This window comes from Girardinichthys multiradiatus, chromosome 8 (assembly GCF_021462225.1).
Source record: "Girardinichthys multiradiatus isolate DD_20200921_A chromosome 8, DD_fGirMul_XY1, whole genome shotgun sequence".
Classification (NCBI taxonomy): Eukaryota; Metazoa; Chordata; class Actinopteri; order Cyprinodontiformes; family Goodeidae; genus Girardinichthys; species Girardinichthys multiradiatus.
Window position 1 is genome coordinate 16410832 of NC_061801.1, and position 20197 is coordinate 16431028.

At 40.5% G+C, this 20197-nt stretch overlaps 1 protein-coding gene across 2 annotated transcripts in view; it reads right to left on the reverse strand.

Annotated features, from left to right (window-relative positions):
• Window positions 1-7620, reverse strand: part of ntng2b (netrin g2b) — a 107360-nt gene extending 99740 nt beyond the window's left edge. For both annotated transcript variants that reach the window (XM_047372963.1, XM_047372962.1), the window contains exons 1-2: window positions 7263-7620; window positions 5576-6319 (exon numbers count right to left, since the gene is read on the reverse strand). In XM_047372963.1, coding sequence (XP_047228919.1) covers window positions 5576-5794 — 219 coding nt within the window. In that variant the 5' untranslated portion in view covers window positions 5795-6319; window positions 7263-7620. The remainder of the gene's footprint in view (window positions 1-5575; window positions 6320-7262) is intronic.
• Between the last annotated feature and the right edge of the window lie 12577 nt (window positions 7621-20197).

Here is a 20197-nt window from a genome sequence, read left to right on the forward strand (position 1 = left end):
TTTAAGCACTTTACAAACACATCCAATTGAACAGTTAAACTGTGCATTACCCATATAATACAATACAAAAGAATACATGCAGAAAGATGAGAATATGGTGAAAAACTAAAATGGAAATTGGAAAAAAGAGCAAAGAAAGTTGTTATCCAGCAAATATTTAGTTAATTAATAAGACCGTTTCTAAATTACTCCAATACACTTGTTACGTGTTCTAAAATAAATAAATTGAAGTTCTTTTATATACTGTTTACACAAAGACAGCAAGACATAAAGATGTTCTCAAATTGCACAATTGCTCTCCAGTTGAGTTCAAGTGTTCAGACCTAGTTTTCAAGTTTCTGACTAACATGTTGGCCTTGGGCCATATTTAAATTCTCCTGATTTTGACTTTAACTAAAAGCAAACATGCAAACATTTGTGTTGCAATACAGGGACAGTTCCTAGAGATGTTATGTTTATTTTAATGCATTTAGAAAGCTAAAGGTATATATTTTTACTTAGTAAATGTTTTTGTGGACCGCATCATGTAAAAACCCCTCTGAAATGAGAGAAGTCTTAATCGGAACAAAGAGCGAGAGTAATCAAAAGTTATTTAACACTTCAAACAAAAAAAAGTTAAGCAAAGTTTTCTTTAGGTACTCAAGATTTTTTAAAAGAAACCTTGTCTTTATTTTCGAAGTATCTGTATCGATCACTATGTGTAGGGCAGAAAAATGTCTGACTGGTCAAAGTAAACAGTGGGAAAAAAATGCTTTCGAATTGTCATCCATGTTACTGATTGTGGTGGTAATCATACTCAAATTGTTTCTTAGCCTCTTGACACATTTTCTCCTCTTCAAACAGGTATCTGTCCTGAGATCCTGACTGGTTGATAAGGTGGTTTGCCAAGTCCACCTCAGGCTGTTTAAGCGCCTGCGGCCAATCCCTCTTAGAATCACCTCCGTGAAGGATAAATCTCACTTAAAACTATCCTGCCATTCTGCCAGCACATCTAAACTCTCTCAGATCACTTTCAACTGTGTCCTAATGGAAAACGGGCCACACCATTACATCACTGCACCCTCCCCCACGTCCGTTGTGTGTACATTCATTCTCGCTGCCTGCTCTCCGTAACTATCTGTTCCCTCTGCCAATTACTGTATGCCTTGTAGCGTGAAACCTTGTTCATGCTGCACCCAAATTCACCCCCAGTTGAGTTTTATCAGGACACTGGCCACCTTGGTTCCATCATTTACACTAAGGAGATGCATCTAGATATGGCCCACTGCTGGATTTAAATGCCCCCCCAACCTCGCGGGGCCTTGATGGCCCACTGCTGGGCAGGGCGGGCCATCGGGGTCTGGCAAGGCTATACCAGGCAGTGAGCCTGAATTATGGCCATAGGCCCAGTCTGAGATGCACTGATCCACACTACCAGCTGCCATCGTTCTCCCCTTTCTGCATGCTCCTCTTCCACTGCTGCGCGGCTCCTCTCTCTTCTCGTCTATTTTTAGAGCTGGCTGATTTCTAGCTTCTAAAATGGGCAAATCTGTTGTAGAACAGCAAGGTGTGTGTGTGTGTGTGTGTGTGTGTGTGTGTGTGTGTGTGTGTGTGTGTGTGTGTGTGTGTGTGTGTGTGTGTTTGTCTTCCTTAGACATACTAATGCACACCCACAGTCAACTCATCTACACTGGTCCCTGTTAACGCCACATTCCAGCACACATGCACATTCCTATTAGCATTTGACTGCTCTCTGTTCTCCACCCAAGGGAAAGAGTTGATTGAAGGTTTGGTTTCAAAACCAAAAAACACTGCAACAAACAACAGCCATACCCATGTAAATGCTACGTTTTTAAGACAGGCACTGTGAATACCTCTGCGGGACAGTTGTAGGGTTTCATCTTGGTGCTTCGCTTTGATCTGGCTCATCTCTTTCTCATCATTAGCTGCCTATCTGCAGCATCCTGCCTCGAATATCTTTTGCTCCATCACCCTCTACAAGCCCTATAGTAGATATTATACTATGAAACTACAAAAAACTACTGAAGCTCCTCACTGGTGACAGTAGCATCTTTTTCAAAGTGCTGGAAGCGTGTCACGTTGAAAGAAGCCAATATGATGCTGGCTGCTTTGGTTGTGCTGACACAATGCTGCATTCCCAAGAAACGAGTGAGATGAATGGAATAGAAAAAATGGATCCCTAAAGAGAAGGAGGGCGCAAAATTTACTGTAAAGCAATGGAAGCAATGGAAGCCACTATGCTTCGAAAAGTGAATTTTTCCAGAGTGTGTGGTAGCACTCATACTGCAGGGTGAGAGATGGAGGGAAAAAATACTTTGCATTTCCCGCAGTCTATTGCAAGTCTTTTTATACTGGAACGACTCGAACGACGGCGCATTGGGATATTCAGGTTTTTGGGTTTTTCTTTCAATTCCCAAGTGTGATGATTTTTTCTTGATTTGTGGGATTGCGCAATGAGTGAGTGGGAAAGTAAACCAATTAGGATAGACACTGACTTTTCTGTGTATTTGCTAAAACTCGGGATGGTTTAAGGGGCAAAATGCAGTTGCCCTGAAAAAAACATGATGTGCAAATCAAGCATGGGTTGAAGTGAGATTGTCAGTTTAATTAAAAATACCACAATTGTATGGTATTTACATAAAACATTAAAACTAAAATATAAAAAATGTATTTGTTGTTTTTATTTAAGACAGAAAATCTACAAAATGCATACAACAGGAAAAATATTGCAGGTTATTCTGACATGGAGACTTCAAATAAACCCCAGCTGATCACACAGAAAATTATACCTTATTGTCTTTCTGCTCTTTGTAGAAAAATATCACAAGCATGACTAGACATGTTTCCAAAAAGCCTAATTTGTCTCTCTTGCAGGTGCAAATGTGTAGGACCCTTATTCAGCCAGCTGTCCAGCAGTGTGCAGTGACAGGTAAGGAAGTGGCAGCACTGCATTACTCAAAGCTCCACATAGCCAGACAAAACTTTGGTCCCTCTGGCACTTTTTATGGCATCTCAATAATGGAACTTTAAATTGTGAAAACAACGTGACAGAAAATCCTTTGGTTATCTTTTTGAAACCGTAACTTTATAAAACCTTATTACACCTTGCTACCAAAAATATTCTAACATCCTAAATGCTACAGTTAATATGATATATCGGTGTAAAGAATGGAAAAGTCAAATAAACAGCCACCAAAATGTAACACTATCCTTCATGTACTTACTGTGCAGACTCGGGTACCTTTTAGCCAATCTGCTTTTTATAGAAAAACTCAAGTATGACAAGCTGATATTAGGTGGTTGATTAGACAGGCTTTCTGTTCATGTAGAGCCTGCAGTAGGCTCTACATGAGACATGCCACAATGTTGCCAACTGTAGTTTTAAAGCAGTTACCTTAAAAGCTATTTCAGTGTACACACAATGACTAACTGTGTTTGTCATAACCAGAAATATTTCCCTATCTGAATTTTTCTTTCATTTGGCCAAACATTCTTCTGTCAACCAACAGTGCATAGCAACAAGTGGGTGAAGGGCTTTGTTGCATTTTCCTATGCCTCACAAAGACAAAGAAGGTCCCTTCGGCACTTTATATGGTTACAATGGTATGATAGAAAATTGTTTATGGATAGTTTGGAAACCTTTGAAAAATGTGGTATATATATTGATATCGGTCAATGGGTGGTGCAGATTAATATATGATTGCCAATACCAATTTGGTGTGTTGAACGTAAGCAAGCAGCGAAGAAATACTCGACATTCTACAGGAAACATGGGGCAAAGGAACCTTCACATGTTCAATGGATGGTAATATTTCAGAAAAACAGCCTACCTGAGAAAAGTGGTCACTATATTTTGGAATATTCAGCTGACATCTCTCATTTCTCCTGTAAACTTTACTATCTAACCCCCTAATCAGTGCACTCTGGGAGCTGTTTCAATCCCCACAACCACAAACGACCTGACAGGAACCAAAACTTTCCACTGTGCAATTCCTGTCCAATGAGAAAGTGCTGACTAAGGCAAGACTCCTTCCTGTCCCACCCTCCATCACCCTCCATCACCCTCCATCACCCTTCTTTCTTTCTTTCTTTCTTTCTTTCTTTCTTTCTGTCTCATCAGCTGTGCAGCACACTCAGGATCCTTGGGATGAAGCGTCGCCGGCCAACCCCTTGTAAGGAAGCCCATTAAGGAGTGCATCAATATTTCATCATTGCTCGCTCAGAAACATAGTTATAGAAGTTTCCAGGCCTGGACCATTAGGGGGCAGACGTCAATACGTTATGGCAGCAGGCATCACTTCACGTCTTGCCTCTCTCCAGTCCATCTAATCTCTAAAGTCAAGAGGTTTCACTCAAGACAACAGTGGTATCCGCTGCTAAAACAAGTCATTAACCATTAGATATCTAATGTATGCATGTTCCTGTTTAAATGGAAAACTTCACATGTTAATTACTAGTCGATGCCCAAAGAAAGCAAAATTTCTTCCAAAGTAGCAAATCCCCTCTAACATAGCAGATAAACACCTAATTAACAGAATTGCATGATTATATAACATGATATAGAGAGGTCTACAATCCTGTTCTAACACTGTTTCTGAGATTTTGAGTCACGCCTCTGGACACAAGTCTGGCGCCTTCAGCAGCGGTCATCACCAATGAATGGAAGCTCAGTGACAGCGGGTCGATCGTCAAGAAAAACATCTCGTCGTTCACACACAGTGAGTCAAGACATGAGTCAAAGCTCAGACAGAAAACTTTTCATTCAGCCAGAGAATAAAAAGAAGCCTAATTGCAGCCTTATGACTGAGATTGTATTACCCTATATTTCAAACTATTACACCTTTATTAGCCAGGACTGGCCTGCAGGACATTTAGTGTCCTTGGAAGTGAAAGGTCCTGATGTCTGCATTGTATTTTTTCAAGGTCAAGCCCTGTAAGTGTAAATCCTGCTCCAACTTCTTGCTTTTCACAAATTTTCTCACTCTTAATATTCACATCAACTCAATCCTTTCTGGCACACCCTAAGTTCTAAAATATCACAAACTATCTCTAATAAAAAATCTTGCAGGTTTGAGAGCACCAGGAAGCCCAGCTCTGTCCTAGGATGCCCCCTCTACCTAGCGCAGGTGGTGGGAGACAAAAAATAACGTTAGACAATGTCTCCCACCCCATGCATGAAGCTGTTGCAGTATTGTTACATCACTACTGGTATTTGCACGTTTTCTTGTAAATAGTCTCTTGTTCTTTTTTATGCACAAATATATGTGCACATGTTGTGCATTTTTAAAATTATCCTTAGTTACACTTTTATTTAAATTGGAACATGCCATTTTTAACAACTGCAAAGTATTGTTTATTCTGTACTGTTTCTTGTTCCCACTTTCTGTTTTTTTGTATTTTTAACTTTGTGTGAATCTGCATGCTTCGATTTCCTGTCACTTTGCTGCTGGTACACCTAAATTTTCTCAATGAGGGACAGTAAAGGTTATTTCTATTCTATTCTATTCTACCTTTTATGTATTATTATATTGATAAATGGTAAAATCATGTATCATGGGTCCATGGATAAACTTACCAGAGTGCAGAACCTTTCGGGTGGATTTCCACACGTGATTCCAGGCGGATCCACCTTGATCCGCATGTAGTCTTTCATGGACGCGGGACTGGGCTGGCATGCGTAATGCTCCCACACCGAGCCTTCGTCCGTGCTCACTAGGGACTTGCACATGTTGTACTGGCCGAGGGTGGAGGCCAAACAGTGCAGCAACAGCAACAACGCTGCCCGAAGGAGCATTGCAGGACTGGGGAGGGGTGTATGGAGCAGGGTCCGACACAGGGTGAGGGGGGCACAGAGCTCAGATGAGAGGTAAAGCGCATGGAGCGGTGATCACACGGTGAGAGTGAGCATTCTGACCACTACACGACGTTAAAAAGGACTTGACTCTTGTTTTTTTATTCAAATCCCCCAGGTGATGGGACAAGTGGATCTGCAGCTTTCACTCAGTGTCGCCTGACAAATACTGACGTCCCCCAGGAGAACTGAGAGAGGGGAGAAAGTTTGTTTCATGGGACGTCTGCCTTCCCCAGGAAAAGATAGGCGGATACCGTTACAGAGATGAATCTCAGCGTGCACTTTTACCATAATGTTGCAGGGAGTTGGGTGGGAGATGCTCACGGGGATCCATGTTTCAGAGAGCGGGGTCCTGCAGCGGAGCAAAAGTGCCTGTCGGGGAAGATGAAAAAGGAGCTGCTGCGTCTTCGGGTAGATCCATTGAAGGAGTTCAGACCGCCTGGGCTCCTCTCATAGATCTGGAGCGCTCTAAGGACAAAAGAAGGAAAAGTTAACAAAATCATAGAATTATATTATTTATACCTGACAGATTCTTCTTTTGCAGCATGTAAACTTTTTATGAACGGAATTCATCATACTAGTTGCCTCACCAGTTATTTATGTCTACTACAAGTACACTTTTGAAGTTTCTCCCTCTAATCTACGTTGCATTATGTTTCTACATTATTTTCTATATAAAACCCGCCAAAAAGCGCCACTCTGTGTGTCTTAATCTCGTGCGTAAGAACACGTGCTGCTGCTGTGCTGCAGCGTGGGCTACAGATGTTGCATCAACGATTACACTATAAAAAGTACCAGTCAAAATCTAAATGGGCTATATATTCATATTGTTGTTTGAAATTCAGCTTGTGCAAAAACAGAGTTAAAAGAATATTTTTGCATCTTCATACGAATAAAGTTAGTTTTCTTCAGGTTAATTGAGTGCACCAAACAAACCTCTTGATTTAAGAGCGCAATCTACTTTGAGCTGAAACTGTGAAAGTTTCATAGCCAAATTAATCACTTAATTCATTTAGAATTTTTTGATCGAATACATTAATAAATGATACAGTAAAGAGTTTCCCCCCGCCCCATCGTAATCTCCAGGGATTGTAATCCGACCTTTACCCCCCTTAGTGACAGAAGTCCGGTCCGTGAACAGCCTGTCCCGACCCATGCAGACTTTGTTCACTTGTCAAGTAAGCGAAGCAATTTCCCGGCACCGATCATTCAGGGGTGTGTCGGTTTCCACGGTTATGCTCCCGACCGTGCAGCATCACTCACTCTACACACTACAAAAACATTTTTTTCCACTCGTCGCTTCTTCCTAATTAAGTACAATTAAAGATCAAAGACCCGTCTGTCCAATCCGACCATCCCTAAGGGGTTCTTTTCATGTCTATGTCAGATATGTGCAGTAAAACAAACGCACCTTGTTGCAAAATGCTTGATCAGATAGAAAACGTACTTCTTGCACGCGTCTCTAAGAGGCCGTTGAGCTGTATAAATTCCCTCCGATCATCCACTGTACTCGCTCCCCGCCGCCGTCCTAACTGTACTCCCGATATCAATCTGTCCGGCGCGCTGTTTGTTGTATTTTTTGCAGTCCGCTGGATACTTTTTTTTATTACACCGTGGATGGCTGAGCACTGATGGCTCAGCGGTGTCCTAGATCTGGGATCGGCCGGGAAAAGAGGAATGAATTCCACCGTCAGGGAGTATCAAAAGTATAAAATATTGAGTTTGAAGAAAGGCTTGAGCCCGCCCCGATCAGCCCCCCCTCTCCTCCTCCTTCCCTCCTCCTCCTCTTCCCACTTTACAAGCTTCGGGTTTACCCGGGATGCTCAAGGGCAAAAAGAGAGGGAGGGGGGAAAGGGCTTTATGGAAAATATCTCCCTCCCTCCTCCTCTCTCCCTGTCTGTTTCCGATCTCCCTCTCTCTCTCACTCACTCACTGTATCTCTCTTTTTCCCTCCCTCTCTGATGTTAATGCCAAGGCTAAATCCTTTTACCATCACTTTCAATCACTATCTCAGGTTTTATCTGCTCCAGCCCAGCTTCGTGAAACGGGACGCTGCAACTTCCCGTGTCCGCTGCTGCTCTCAACTGTCCCCCATCAGGTCCAACCGGCGCCCGGCTCAGTATAAATGACCGAGCAGGAACCCGGAGCGGCATGCGATGTAATTGTAGTTCGAAACCAGTTTCGACACGACCCAGATTTGGATTTAAAACAAGATTTATACCACTTTTTTGTAGTAGATTAGTTTATTGTCGCGTTTAAAGTAATTGTGACTTAAATTTCTGATTTCATCACAGTGAACAAAAATGATCACACACTATGGCATATGACATAACGTTCTCTTATACTTCCCTATAAGCTAAAGTTAAAAAAGAAAAAGAAGTGACTGCCTTAAACCTTTTGTAATGCAATTAATGGCTCTTATGCGGAACGTATGCGCTGTCCATGGTGCTGGTACGGAAAATCTAGGGGCAATGGCTCTTTCGCTCTTCCAGTAGGATTTCTAGAAGTTGGATGTCACTTACAAATATTTCAGTTTGATCAGGGGTCATAATCTCCGAGTGTAGTTGTCCAAAAGTAAATAAGAAGTGAAATAGTGTAATTCACATCTCTCCATAATTCATTAAAATGCCTAACTATCATGAGAGACAATCTGATATGCAGCGATTTACTACGAAAAGGTTCACGGGTTTGAAACGAAAGTAGCACGGGACAAAATGACAACTGGGATTTCTGAAATGGGGGCACAAATTGTCAATGGGGCAAACTGACCAGGAGCAAAAGACTTAAAGAAAAGAAAGAAAGAAAGAAGGTTTTTTGAGTTTTAAGTTACCTTTATTAATAGGCTACGCAGTTATTTAAAAATAAAAATGACCAGTAAGCCGTTTCATAAATAAATAGACAAATAAACTGAATGCAAAGCACTAAGTACTACCCATGTCCTTGCAAAAGTATTCCATTCTTTGTAAGTTTATTATAAACTTGACTTTTAGCCGCAGCAATTAATCTATTAGAAACATAAAAAACATATTCAGAACCCTCTTACCTTGTATGATTTTGCCGTGTTCACCAGAGTGTCAACTTCGCGTCCTCCAAAATAAAATGTAACAATACATGAACATGTTTTTTTTTTTTTCTTTACAGAACATCTGTGATCATAAATGAAAAACCTACAAGGAAAACTTTTAACCAATTTCTAAAGCAACACTTTTAAAACAGCAAAAACTGCAAGTAAGAGTTGACACATGTTCTATCATTTCATTTGTAGAACAAAAGGGGAACCCACCCCCGCAGGAGTAAAGTGTGCCAGATACCTGTTTGCAGGTATGGCCCCATGTACCACCCTCCACAGGAAGTCATCTACCCGTTTCTCAACCGGGGCTTTGTGCAGGGACCGCCAACAGCCTCTAGGGGAAGAATCTGTGTCAAAGAACTCAATCCACCTCGACGCCCTGACTACCACAAGAGCCTGCCGTTGAAAGAAAAACAAACAAACATTTTTGCTGTTTTATCACACTCATGTTTTACACCATAAAACAAATTTTAATATAAGACAAATATTACCACACAGTACATTAAAATCAGTTTTCAAATACAGATCCCATTAAGTAAGACAAAAACAAACAAACATGTTCCTATGTAAAAATAATTGCCCCTCTAAACCTAATAAACGATGTATCATCATTAGCAACAGTTGTGACAGCTGGAAGTTAGTCTGTAAGTGCACTGGAGCTTGAGGTCACAAAATAACTTTTAGAAATTTCTGGTCCCATCAATTACGATACGTTAAGCAGCAAAGCAGATCCAAATCATCACATTACCAACACCATGTTGAATGTGAGGATGATCCTTCTTGTCTTCAGTGCTGTGTTAGTGTAATACAAGATTTAACGGGATTCACACCTTTTAAAAGGTTCCACTTTTGTCGTGTCAGTCCACAGAATATTTTATGAAAAGGCTCATCAAAAAGTCTTTCTTTATTATTTTTGTTGTGTGTGAAATAGTCTTTTCTGTTCTTTTTGGTCAGCAGTGGTTTTTTTGTTTTGAAGGTAGGTGCTATTTTTGTCCAGTCTTGTTCTTTTTGTTGAATTATGAACACTGACCTTAGCTGAGGCCAGTGAGATCTGCACTACTTTAGATATTGTTCTTTTGTAAAAACTTGGATACGTCTTAATTGTGCTCTTGGAGTAATTTTGGAAGGCCAGCCACTTCTAGGAAGATTAAAAACTTTCATTGTTTTATCCATTTATGGGTACTGGATCACACTATGGTTCTCAAAATTTACAACACATGTTTGATCCACGTTTTGACCAATACATTTCTTGGTTCAATTAGAATTGGTATCTTAATTGTCCTCCTCATCATGTTGTTCTTATTTTGGCATCATGAGACCAAGACAACACCTGACATCTGATCAACAGTACCTCGCCATTGTGTGGCTTCAAACAGAAGTTACCAGACAGAAGTGGCTTTTGAGCTTAGAGTGTCACAGAGTGTCATCAGCAGGTTGCAACAGAGGTACAGAGAGACTGAAAGAGTCACAGAAAGGCATAGAGGTGGACTTCCTTTGGCCACATCCTACAACGATGACCGCTTAATTTTGAACTGTACCCTGCAGAAGCAGATGATGAATGCCGTTTAACTCCAGGCACATTTAGGGAGGTGAGAGGCACACATGTCACATCAGACCATTCAAAACAGTTCACATCACCATGGTCCATGTGCTAGATGACCTGCAAGGGTACCTGACCACACCACCATGCACAGGCATCGTGGTCTTGCATGGGCCAGGGAGCCTCAGCGCTGTTCTCTGATGAAAGTCAATTCACAATGAGCAGAAATGATGGCCACCAACAACTTCTCAGACGTCAAGGAGAGCACAATGCATCAGCCACTGTTGCCACCAGAAAACTTATGGGATCGGCTGAGTCGCCATCTTGAGGCTCGTAACTCTGTACCCCAGAACCTCAATGACCAGAGGGCCATCCTTCAAAAATAGTGGGAAGCCATGCCTCAGCAGACAATAAGTCTGCTTGTGAATAGCATGAGGCATCATTGTCAAGCATTGTAATTTGATGCTCGAAGACACATGAATCATTATTGAGACATTGACATTTTTTGTTGTGGTATACCTAGCACTGTTGTTGGTTTTTGTTTTAATACATTGTTTGGCATGCTTCTACTTAAATGCCCTACTTCCATGATGTAATATCACTGTAGCATGAACTTTTTACGTTTTCCATGAACTTTACCTGAAAGCCAAATATCCCAAACTTTTTGTGAGTAGTGTTTGTCAGTGACTGGTTCTCATTGGTTCTTGACCTTATTAAGACTGGAGCATAATGTGTTGCTTTTTAAACTATTTTAGCTTACCTCATGTTGTTAGGCATGTTCTATGTCAGTGATTCAGTGATTTCCTAACTTTACAGGTGTGGCAGTAATCAATGCCTGATGGGAGAAACTGAATTTATTTTTCCATAACATGTAGTTAATCACAGTTAATTTATGATGATTCAGTTGGAGTTATTATTTTTATCTCCACGAGATTTAAGTAGTACATTATTGTTCATATGTTGCACTTTATCTTTTATTGTCTTTTAGCTTTACTTTCAGTCAGTACCTTTTTAGGATTTTGCCTGGCTCGTCAGAAGTTAAAACAGCCATACACAGCCATACAGAGTTAGGCAGTTTATTTTTTCAAGAGCTCCCTCTATGGCTTCTTGGATATCATAACACTGGACAAACAAATCTCTGAGTCAACCACTGAAATAAACACCCATGCCAGTAAACTAAGTGTCAAATTAAACCTGCCAAAAATGTCAAGTGGAGAGGAGAAACAATGTTGCATGAGATTTACAGGCATACAGGTAATAGTTTTGATTGTATAAAGGTAAATGTTTTGCAAAAACATTTACCTCTTTCAAGGCTTGCAAATGACAAAGGGTTTTGCAGAAGATTTGTGAATACAGACTTAACATTTTATGTGAGAATAAAAAAAAGTTTGGCTCTGTTTTGGGAACTCCTCTGGAGATCACTGTGCAAAGAAGGGTACTTCATAAAATGAAGAACATTATGGAGAACCCTGAGCATCCTCTTCATGAGACTGTCCTACAACAACAGAGTGTCTTCCGTCAGAGGCTTCTTCAGATGTGCTGTAAGACGGAGCGCTACAGGAGATCCTTCCTGCCCACAGCCATCAGCATCTACAACGGCTCTTTGAAGAAACCTGTTTAATATGATCTACAACATTCAATTTCCTTTTGGGATGAACTAAGTACTTTTGAAATGAATTGAATTTAGTTTGAATTTAAAGTTAAATTACATTGAAAAAGTAGTATTATAAGCAAGCAAAGAAGTAAAACACTAACTATGACTCGAGTATTATTGTTCAAGGTAAGGAGCCGTTCAAAAGAATCGATTCATTCCTAAACATCACCTAACTAGTTATTACTTAATAGTCTAACAACAATATCATGAAGGCTTCTTCTGTTTATATTTTTTAGGTATTCTTCCTGCATTTTTCATGAGGCATGATTTCTATGGTGAAAAGCAAAAAAGAAAACAAATAGACTCTGTAGAAAGGCTGTGAATTAACCCTTTAATTTCACATTTCTATCATATCAGCATGAAGGAAAAATAAATCTCAATTTCCTACCTGAATAAATGATATCCATATTGGTGTACCAATTGGTGTTAGGTTAATTGGTTTCTCTAAAATGCCCTTAGGTGTATGAATGAGTGTGTGTGTGGTTGTTTGTGTGTTGCCCTGCGATGGACTGGCGACCTGTCCAGGGTGTACCCCGCCTCTTGCCCATAGACTGCTGGAGATAGGCACCAGCTCCCCCGTGACCCACTATGGAATAAGCGGTAGAAAATGACTGACTGACTGACTGACATATTGGTGTACCACCTCAAATGTCCTAGTATTTAGAAAGAAAGATTAATAATACAATAACACTGGGTGCAGGTTTTCTCTGTTAAATATGCAAATTGAAATGGACATTAAACCTCTTGCTGATGGGATTGATGTTCAGTGACTATCTAAAGGAAAATGTACACCAGCAAAGCTTTTCACTGTGCCATAAAACACATTCTTGAGGGCAAAGAGTAGTAAATCAGTTAGTCAACTGATTTCACCTGACTAAAGGTTTTACAATTTCTTTACACTGTTTGTTTAGGATCTGAAAAGCAATTGTTCTGGGACGGCACAAGGAGAGACTCACCCACAGCACCATTCGTGCAAGAACCACACTAGCTAAAGCCAGTCCTGGAAACCATTGTTTTTTTAACATGAGTCTAGTGAAAAAACTATTATACCAAGACAGGGCACTTACTCCCAGTTCACATATTTTGACATTCCATAATTCAGACTTTAGACCAAATCTTAAGGAAACAGAAGGAACAAAATGTATAAAAATGTGTAGATACAGAAAAAAATGTAGAACCTGAGGAAATTATGATCTAACTCTGTCAGTTCACAAGTGAGTTATCCTTTTGGGCCATCTTTGTCTGGATGTCTTTTTACCCTTTTTCACATTAAGGGTTTGACTCGATGGGACTGTTAGCAATGAAATAAAGGAAATATCTCCCTCCCCACACTGGCACCTTCCATCAGAGGCTATTGATATGGAGTAACACAGGCCTATAATTGACACTACACTCAAACCGGTAAAAAGGCCCCTTCTGAACCTAACAAGCGGTTGCTAAGTCGCAGATGAAGCACGTATCGTTGTCGTAGGCTGAGAAAAATGATTCAGCAGCATTCACCTTCAATTCTACACCTCGAAAAAGGTGCCTTAGGTTTTAACCGCTAGCAGAATTTGAAACCTTTGCAGCAAGCTGTCATATTTTCTCCTCAGTAGCCTGTTGCTCAGGATTCAAATCAAAAGTTCATCACTGATTCAGCGGTGGTCAGAGAGCATCAGCCGGGCTTGAAACGTGACTTAGTATGATTAAGCACTGAACAGTTTTTCTCCACAAATGGCTGCAGGTTACATGTGTAGGCTGAGAGGCTGATAGAATTTTGGTCGATTTGTGTAAAAGACTTCTCTGTGTTTCTCTTGTAACATATAAGATGGTCATTTTTAACCAACAGCAACCTATCCACATCTGTACATGATTTTACACTTTACTAAATTTAGTTGACTGTGCATCGATAAGCCTGATAGAAATGTCAACCCTCAACATGATGAATGAGTGATACTGTTTCTTGGAATTAAATTATGTCCACCCAAATAAGAGCATCAATAACAATAGAACAACATGTCCAGACTTGTAAGCATTACAGTATGCTGCCAAACAATGCGTCGCAGCATTCATTTCCTTTGTCACTGTTAATCTTTTACTGTGCAAAGTGCAGAATGGCAGGGTGAAGATTTAAAAAACACCAAATAACAGAGTTTGTTTTGTACTTACCAGCTCATATAGACATGTTTTCTGTTGTTAAGTTTCCTCCTTTTTTTATTCTTGAGACTCGTGTATATCATATTAAAAAAACAGACAAGACTCTCCTTGCATTCTTTCTTTTACAGATCTCTATTCTCCCCCTCTCTTTCCCTCTCTATGTTTGTATTTTGGCAGATGATAGGACTGTCAGGGTAGCCTAGCTGGCAGACCTTGATAAAAAAAAATATACCCTTCATCAAGACCACCTGCAGGGTTTGGACATGGTTCAGGACAGGAATCATCTCATTTTCCTTCTCTCTGTTTGCTGAAAGGACAACACAGGAGTGAAGTGATGCAGGAGTCTCTGTCTGGCATAAAGGTCTCAAACATACATAGCCTCTAGGATCATTCCAGCACTCAAACCCCTGCACCATCCACCATGTTAAGGTGTCGACTCAAGGAGAGGATATATATATATATATAGATATCTATATATAGATACATACATACATACATATATATATATATATATATATAGGGGGGGCAGTGTCCTATGTCCTATTTGTGCTCGTCCAGCATCGGGAAGGGCATCCGGCGTAAAACCTTTGCCACATCTGCTGTGCAAGTCAAGAGCAGATGACTATCTCTGGTGGCCCTGAAAGGTAAAAGCTGAAAGAGAAAGAAGATATACACAGAGAAGCTCACTAATCTTTGCTTATTGGGGCATTTTATTGATTTTCATTTAGTGTGCACAGCCTATAACCATAAACTTCACAAGATGAAGTTCATGTTGACAACTTTATTCTAACCCTAGTTTGTCTTCTAACCAGAATCCCGGAAGGGATGTTCTGTTTTATTAGGACCAGGTCCCAACTAAGTCCCTGGAGTCAATTTAGTTTAATTGAATTCAGTTAAATTCAAATTGATTCCGTTAAATTCAGGTAAGCTGCAATCAATTCAATTCAGTTCAATTCTATTTACCCTTATATACTTTTAGAAACTCTCGCAGCCAGCAGTAAACCTCTAGTCTGAGATGGAACAATCAGATCTCTAATATGAGATGGAGCTTGGTAATTAGGGGCTTTACATGGAAGAAGAGTGTTCAGTTCTATTCTCAATTTAACAAGAAGCCAATTAAGAGAAGCTTAAATTGGAAAAAATATTATCTCCCCTTAGAATACTCAGTAGTCAGCAACACTTTAGATGAGGATTTCTGTAAATAGACATAAATACAGTATAATTAGTCAATAAAAACAAGAACACAATACTTTTCACCATGCTGAGTGGTGGTTCATGACAAAACAGTCTAAAGCAGATGATGTGTAATGGCTAAATGAAAGTCTGCGTACTTTGAGCCATCCATCAACAAACAATAATCTTGGCCCATGTTTAAAAAACCTAAAAAATATCTAGAGAATATATGTCACAATTAGGTATGAAAAACAGATTTGCAGTAAAGATGGGAGGAAGTTTATGACTTGGAGAAATATGAATGAGAAGTTATTTTCCTAGCTACAGTACAGACCAAAAATTTGGACACACCTTCTCATTCAAAGAGTTGTCTTTATTTTCATGACTATGAATATTGTAGCTTCACACTGAAGGCATCAAAACTATGAATTAACACATGTGGAATTAAATACTGAACAAAAAAGTGTGAAACAACTGAAAATATGTCTTATATTCTAGGTTCTTCAAAGTAGTCACCTTTTGCTTTGATTACTGCTCCACACACTCTTGGCATTCTGTTGATGAGCTTCAAGAGGTAGTCACCTGAAATGGTTTTCACTTCACAGGTGTGCCCTGTCAGGTTTAATAAGTGGGATTTCAAGCCTTATAAATGGGGTTGGGACCATCAGTTGTGTTGTGCAGGAGGTGGATACAGTACACAGCTGATAGTCCTACTGAATAGACTGTTAGAATTTGTATTATGGCAAGAAAAAAGCAGCTAAGTAAAGAAAAACGAGTGGCCATCATTACTTTAAGAAATGAAGGTCAGTCAGTCCGAACAATTGGGAAAACTTTGAAAGTGTCCCCAAGTGCAGTCACAAAAACCATCAAGTGCTACAAAGAAACTGGCTCACATGAGGACCGCCCCAGGAAAGGAACACCAAGAGTCACCTCTGTTGCGGACGATAAGTTCATCCGAGTCACCAGCTTCAGAAATCGCAGGTTAACAGCAGCTCAGATTAGAGAACAGGTCAATGCCACACAGAGGTCTAGCAGCAGACACATCTCTAGAACAACTGTTAAGAGGAGACTGTGTGAATCAGGCCTTCATGGTAAAATAGCTGCTAGGAAACCACTGCTGAGGACAGGCAACAAGCAGAAGAGACTTGTTTGGGCTAAAGAACACAAGGAATGGACATTAGACCAGTGGAAATCTGTGCTTTGGTCTGATGAGTCCAAGTTTGAGATCTTTGGTTCCAACCACCGTGTCTTTGTGCGGCAAAGAAGAGGTGAATGGATTAACTCTACATGCCTGGTTCCCACCGTGAAGCATGGAGGAGGAGGTGTGATGGTGTGGGGGTGCTTTGCTGGTGACACTGTTGGGGATTTATTCAACATTGAAGGCATACTGAACCAGCATGGCTACCACAGCATCTTGCAGCGGCATGCTATTCCATCCGGTTTGCGTTTAGTTGGACCATCATTTATTTTTCAACAGGACAATGACCCCTAACACACCTCCAGGCTGTGTAAGGGCTATTTGACCAAGAAGAAGAATGATGGGGAGCTGCAACAGATGACCTGGCCTCCACAGTCACCGGACCTGAACCCAATCGAGATGGTTTGGGGTGAGCTGGACCGCAGAGTGAAGGCAAAAGGGTCAACAAGTGCTAAGCATCTCTGGGAACTCCTTCAAGACTGTTGGAAAACCATTTCAGGTGAGTACCTCTTGAAGCTCATCAACAGAATGCCAAGAGTGTTCAGAGCAGTAATCAAAGCAAAAGGTGGCTACTTTGAAGAACCTAGAATATAAGACATATTTTCAGTTGTTTCACACTTTTTTGTTCAGTATATAATTCCACATGTGTTAATTCATAGTTTTGATGCCTTCAGTGTGAAGCTACAATATTCATAGTCATGAAAATAAAGAAAACTCTTTGAATGAGAAGGTGTGTCCAAACCTTTGGTCTGTACTGTATAAATAAAACAGAGAATTTGACAGTTTTTCTTATGGTACACCCAGTAATTAAAATAATCCTTTTTTAAGTTTTTGATTTGTGCTAAGACACCAAACCATAACAATTTTGTAAAAAATTCTGGTTCACAATAATATCATACACAGAATGAGGCACCTATATCAATGAAGTGCATTACTGTGCCTCTGCGTACCTCATGGGCAGCATTCCACTGAACCACTGATATATATGCATGTTTTAATACACGGGGAAAATGCATGAAATGTGTGTCATTATCGGTGACATAATAAAAAATGTATCTGCAGTAGTGCTGAATTAGATTTGATTATGCACGCAGTATTGGTATGGTAATTAGCCATACACTAATTATGTATCATTGAACACTGGTTTGCAGTGAAATGAAACAACTGAGAGATCAGGCGTGTTCAAAAGTATAACAAATAAAGGGAGGCAGCATTCCAAGTTAAAGCAAAAGTAACTTAATTCCCTTCTAACTCAATAAAATGAAATAAAAAAATACTGTCAGTTATTTGTTTAGTAGTGTCTGAGTGAAACAATTATCATTGAGGTGTTGCATGGGAAAAACTGTTTAAACTAGGGCTGCCTAAACCTAAGACAACATGCAATTGCCATGTTTTTGTTAAATACGCCAATGATTATGTTGGTTTTGATTAACCCACATTTTGTCATTCTTCTCTCTTTTTTTTTGCCATGTTGACACTTCCACAACCACCCATTAGCTTTAGCATCTCAAACACTAAAATCTGTATCGCCTGTGGGCTTGATCGGGCAGTGAAAGTTCATCCGACTGCCCGAAAATATTAGTGCATGCAGATCGTTCACGTTGAGCCATTCAAAGGTGGTATTTCTGATGTGCTTCAGTTAATTGTCTTCCTGCAACACCCAACAACCCTTGTTATTAGGGTCACAAACGTATGGCCAGGACGATCCGAGTTCATGGTTCCATCGATTACAGAAACTAATCCAAGTCTTGAAGCACCAAAGCAGCCTAATACCATTACACTACCACCACCATGTTTGACTGTCTGTATAATGTTGTTTCTCTGATATGCTGTTTCAGCTTTACAACAAATGTAATGGCATGCATACCCTCCAAAAAGATTTTTTGTTTTTATTGTCAATCCACAAAATATTTTTCATCAAAACGTTTTTTGGAAAATCTGATACAGGCCTTTGAGTTCTTTTTGGTCAGCAGTGATTAGACAAGTGAAGTCAGTAGTATTACTGTGGGAAGGAGCTGGTGGGATCTCCCGACACATGGCCCCATCCATCCTCCAATCAATACAGTGCAGTCATCCTGTCCTCTCTGCAGAAAAGCATCCCCAAAGAATGATGTTTCCACCTCCATGCTTCATGGTAGGGATGGTGTTCTTGGGGTTGTACTCATCTTTTTTCTTTGTCGAAACATGGCGAGTGGAGTTTATACCAAAAAGTTCTAATTTTGTCTCAGATCACATGACCTTCTCCCATTCCTCCTCTGGGTCATCCAGATGGCCATTTGCAAACTTCAGATGGCCCTGCACATGTGCTGGCTTGACCAGGGGTACCTTGCGTGCGCTGCAGGATTTTACTAATGATCTTCTTTGAGACTGTGGTCCCAGCTTTCTTCAGGTCATTGACTAGGTCGTGCTGTGTAGTTCTGGGCTGATCCCTCACCTTCCCCACGAGGTGAGATCTTACATGGAGCCCCAGACTGTGGGAGATGGACTGTCATCTTGAATTTTTTCCATTTTCTTATAATTTCGCCAGCAGTTGTTGCCTTCTCACCAAGCTGCTTGGTTATTTTCCTGTAGTCCATCCCAACCTTTTACAGGTCTACTATTTTATCCCTGATGTCCTTACACAGCTCTCTGGTGTTGGCCATTGTGTAGATTTTGGAGTTTGTTTGATTGAGTGTGTGGGCAGGTGTCTTATAACAAGTTCAAACATGTGCAGTTAATACAGGTACTGAGTGGAGAACAGGAAGGCTTCTTAGTGTGTATTCACACCTGCCACTTTTGGTCCGCTTTAAACGGACCAAAGTTTGTTTCCCCCATTGGTCTGGGCCTTTTGTGCATGTGTGAATACATTCAAGCGAACCCTGGTCCGGATCAAACAACCGGAACGAGACCCAATTTTTCAGGTGGTCTTGGTCCACTTTCAAAAGGACTCTGGTGCAGTCCACATATGGTCTGAATATGAACCGGCCCCGATCTGAACCAACTACAGAAAACGTACATCTCTTTGGAATTAACAAGCCACCGTAGCCAGTAGCAAAGGTGTGTGTTGTACTCAAATCATACCTGATAAACTGTATTTTGCTTGGCAATGCAACTGGCATGTTGTGGGACGGGGCACATGCATTCTCTGACACCATTCAAAAAATTATGAATAGAACTTTGCAAAATCTGTGTTGAATGAGTTGCTCTTGACTCTAACAATATTGCAAATGTAATAACGGCACAAATATGCAGAACAGAGTTGCTGCACGCAGCACATCTACAGTTGTTTTCCTAAATTTCTGGGTCTGTGCTCTGTCCCGCCTCTGTCATTACTGTCCAATGGGAGCAATGATCGTCACCCGCTTGGCTTTATTTACAAATGATTGTTCACTCGCAAAAAGTACAATGTGAAAGCAAACCGCACCAAACAAAAAAATAAAATCCTCTTTTGGTCTGGACCAAACAAGGGGACTAAAGGACTTTCCTGGTGTGAATGCATCCTTAAAGAAGAACTAACAGGCCAGTGAAAGATAGGAGTCTTACTGGTTGTTAGGTGATCAAATACTTATGCAATAAAAGGCAAAGTAATTACTTAA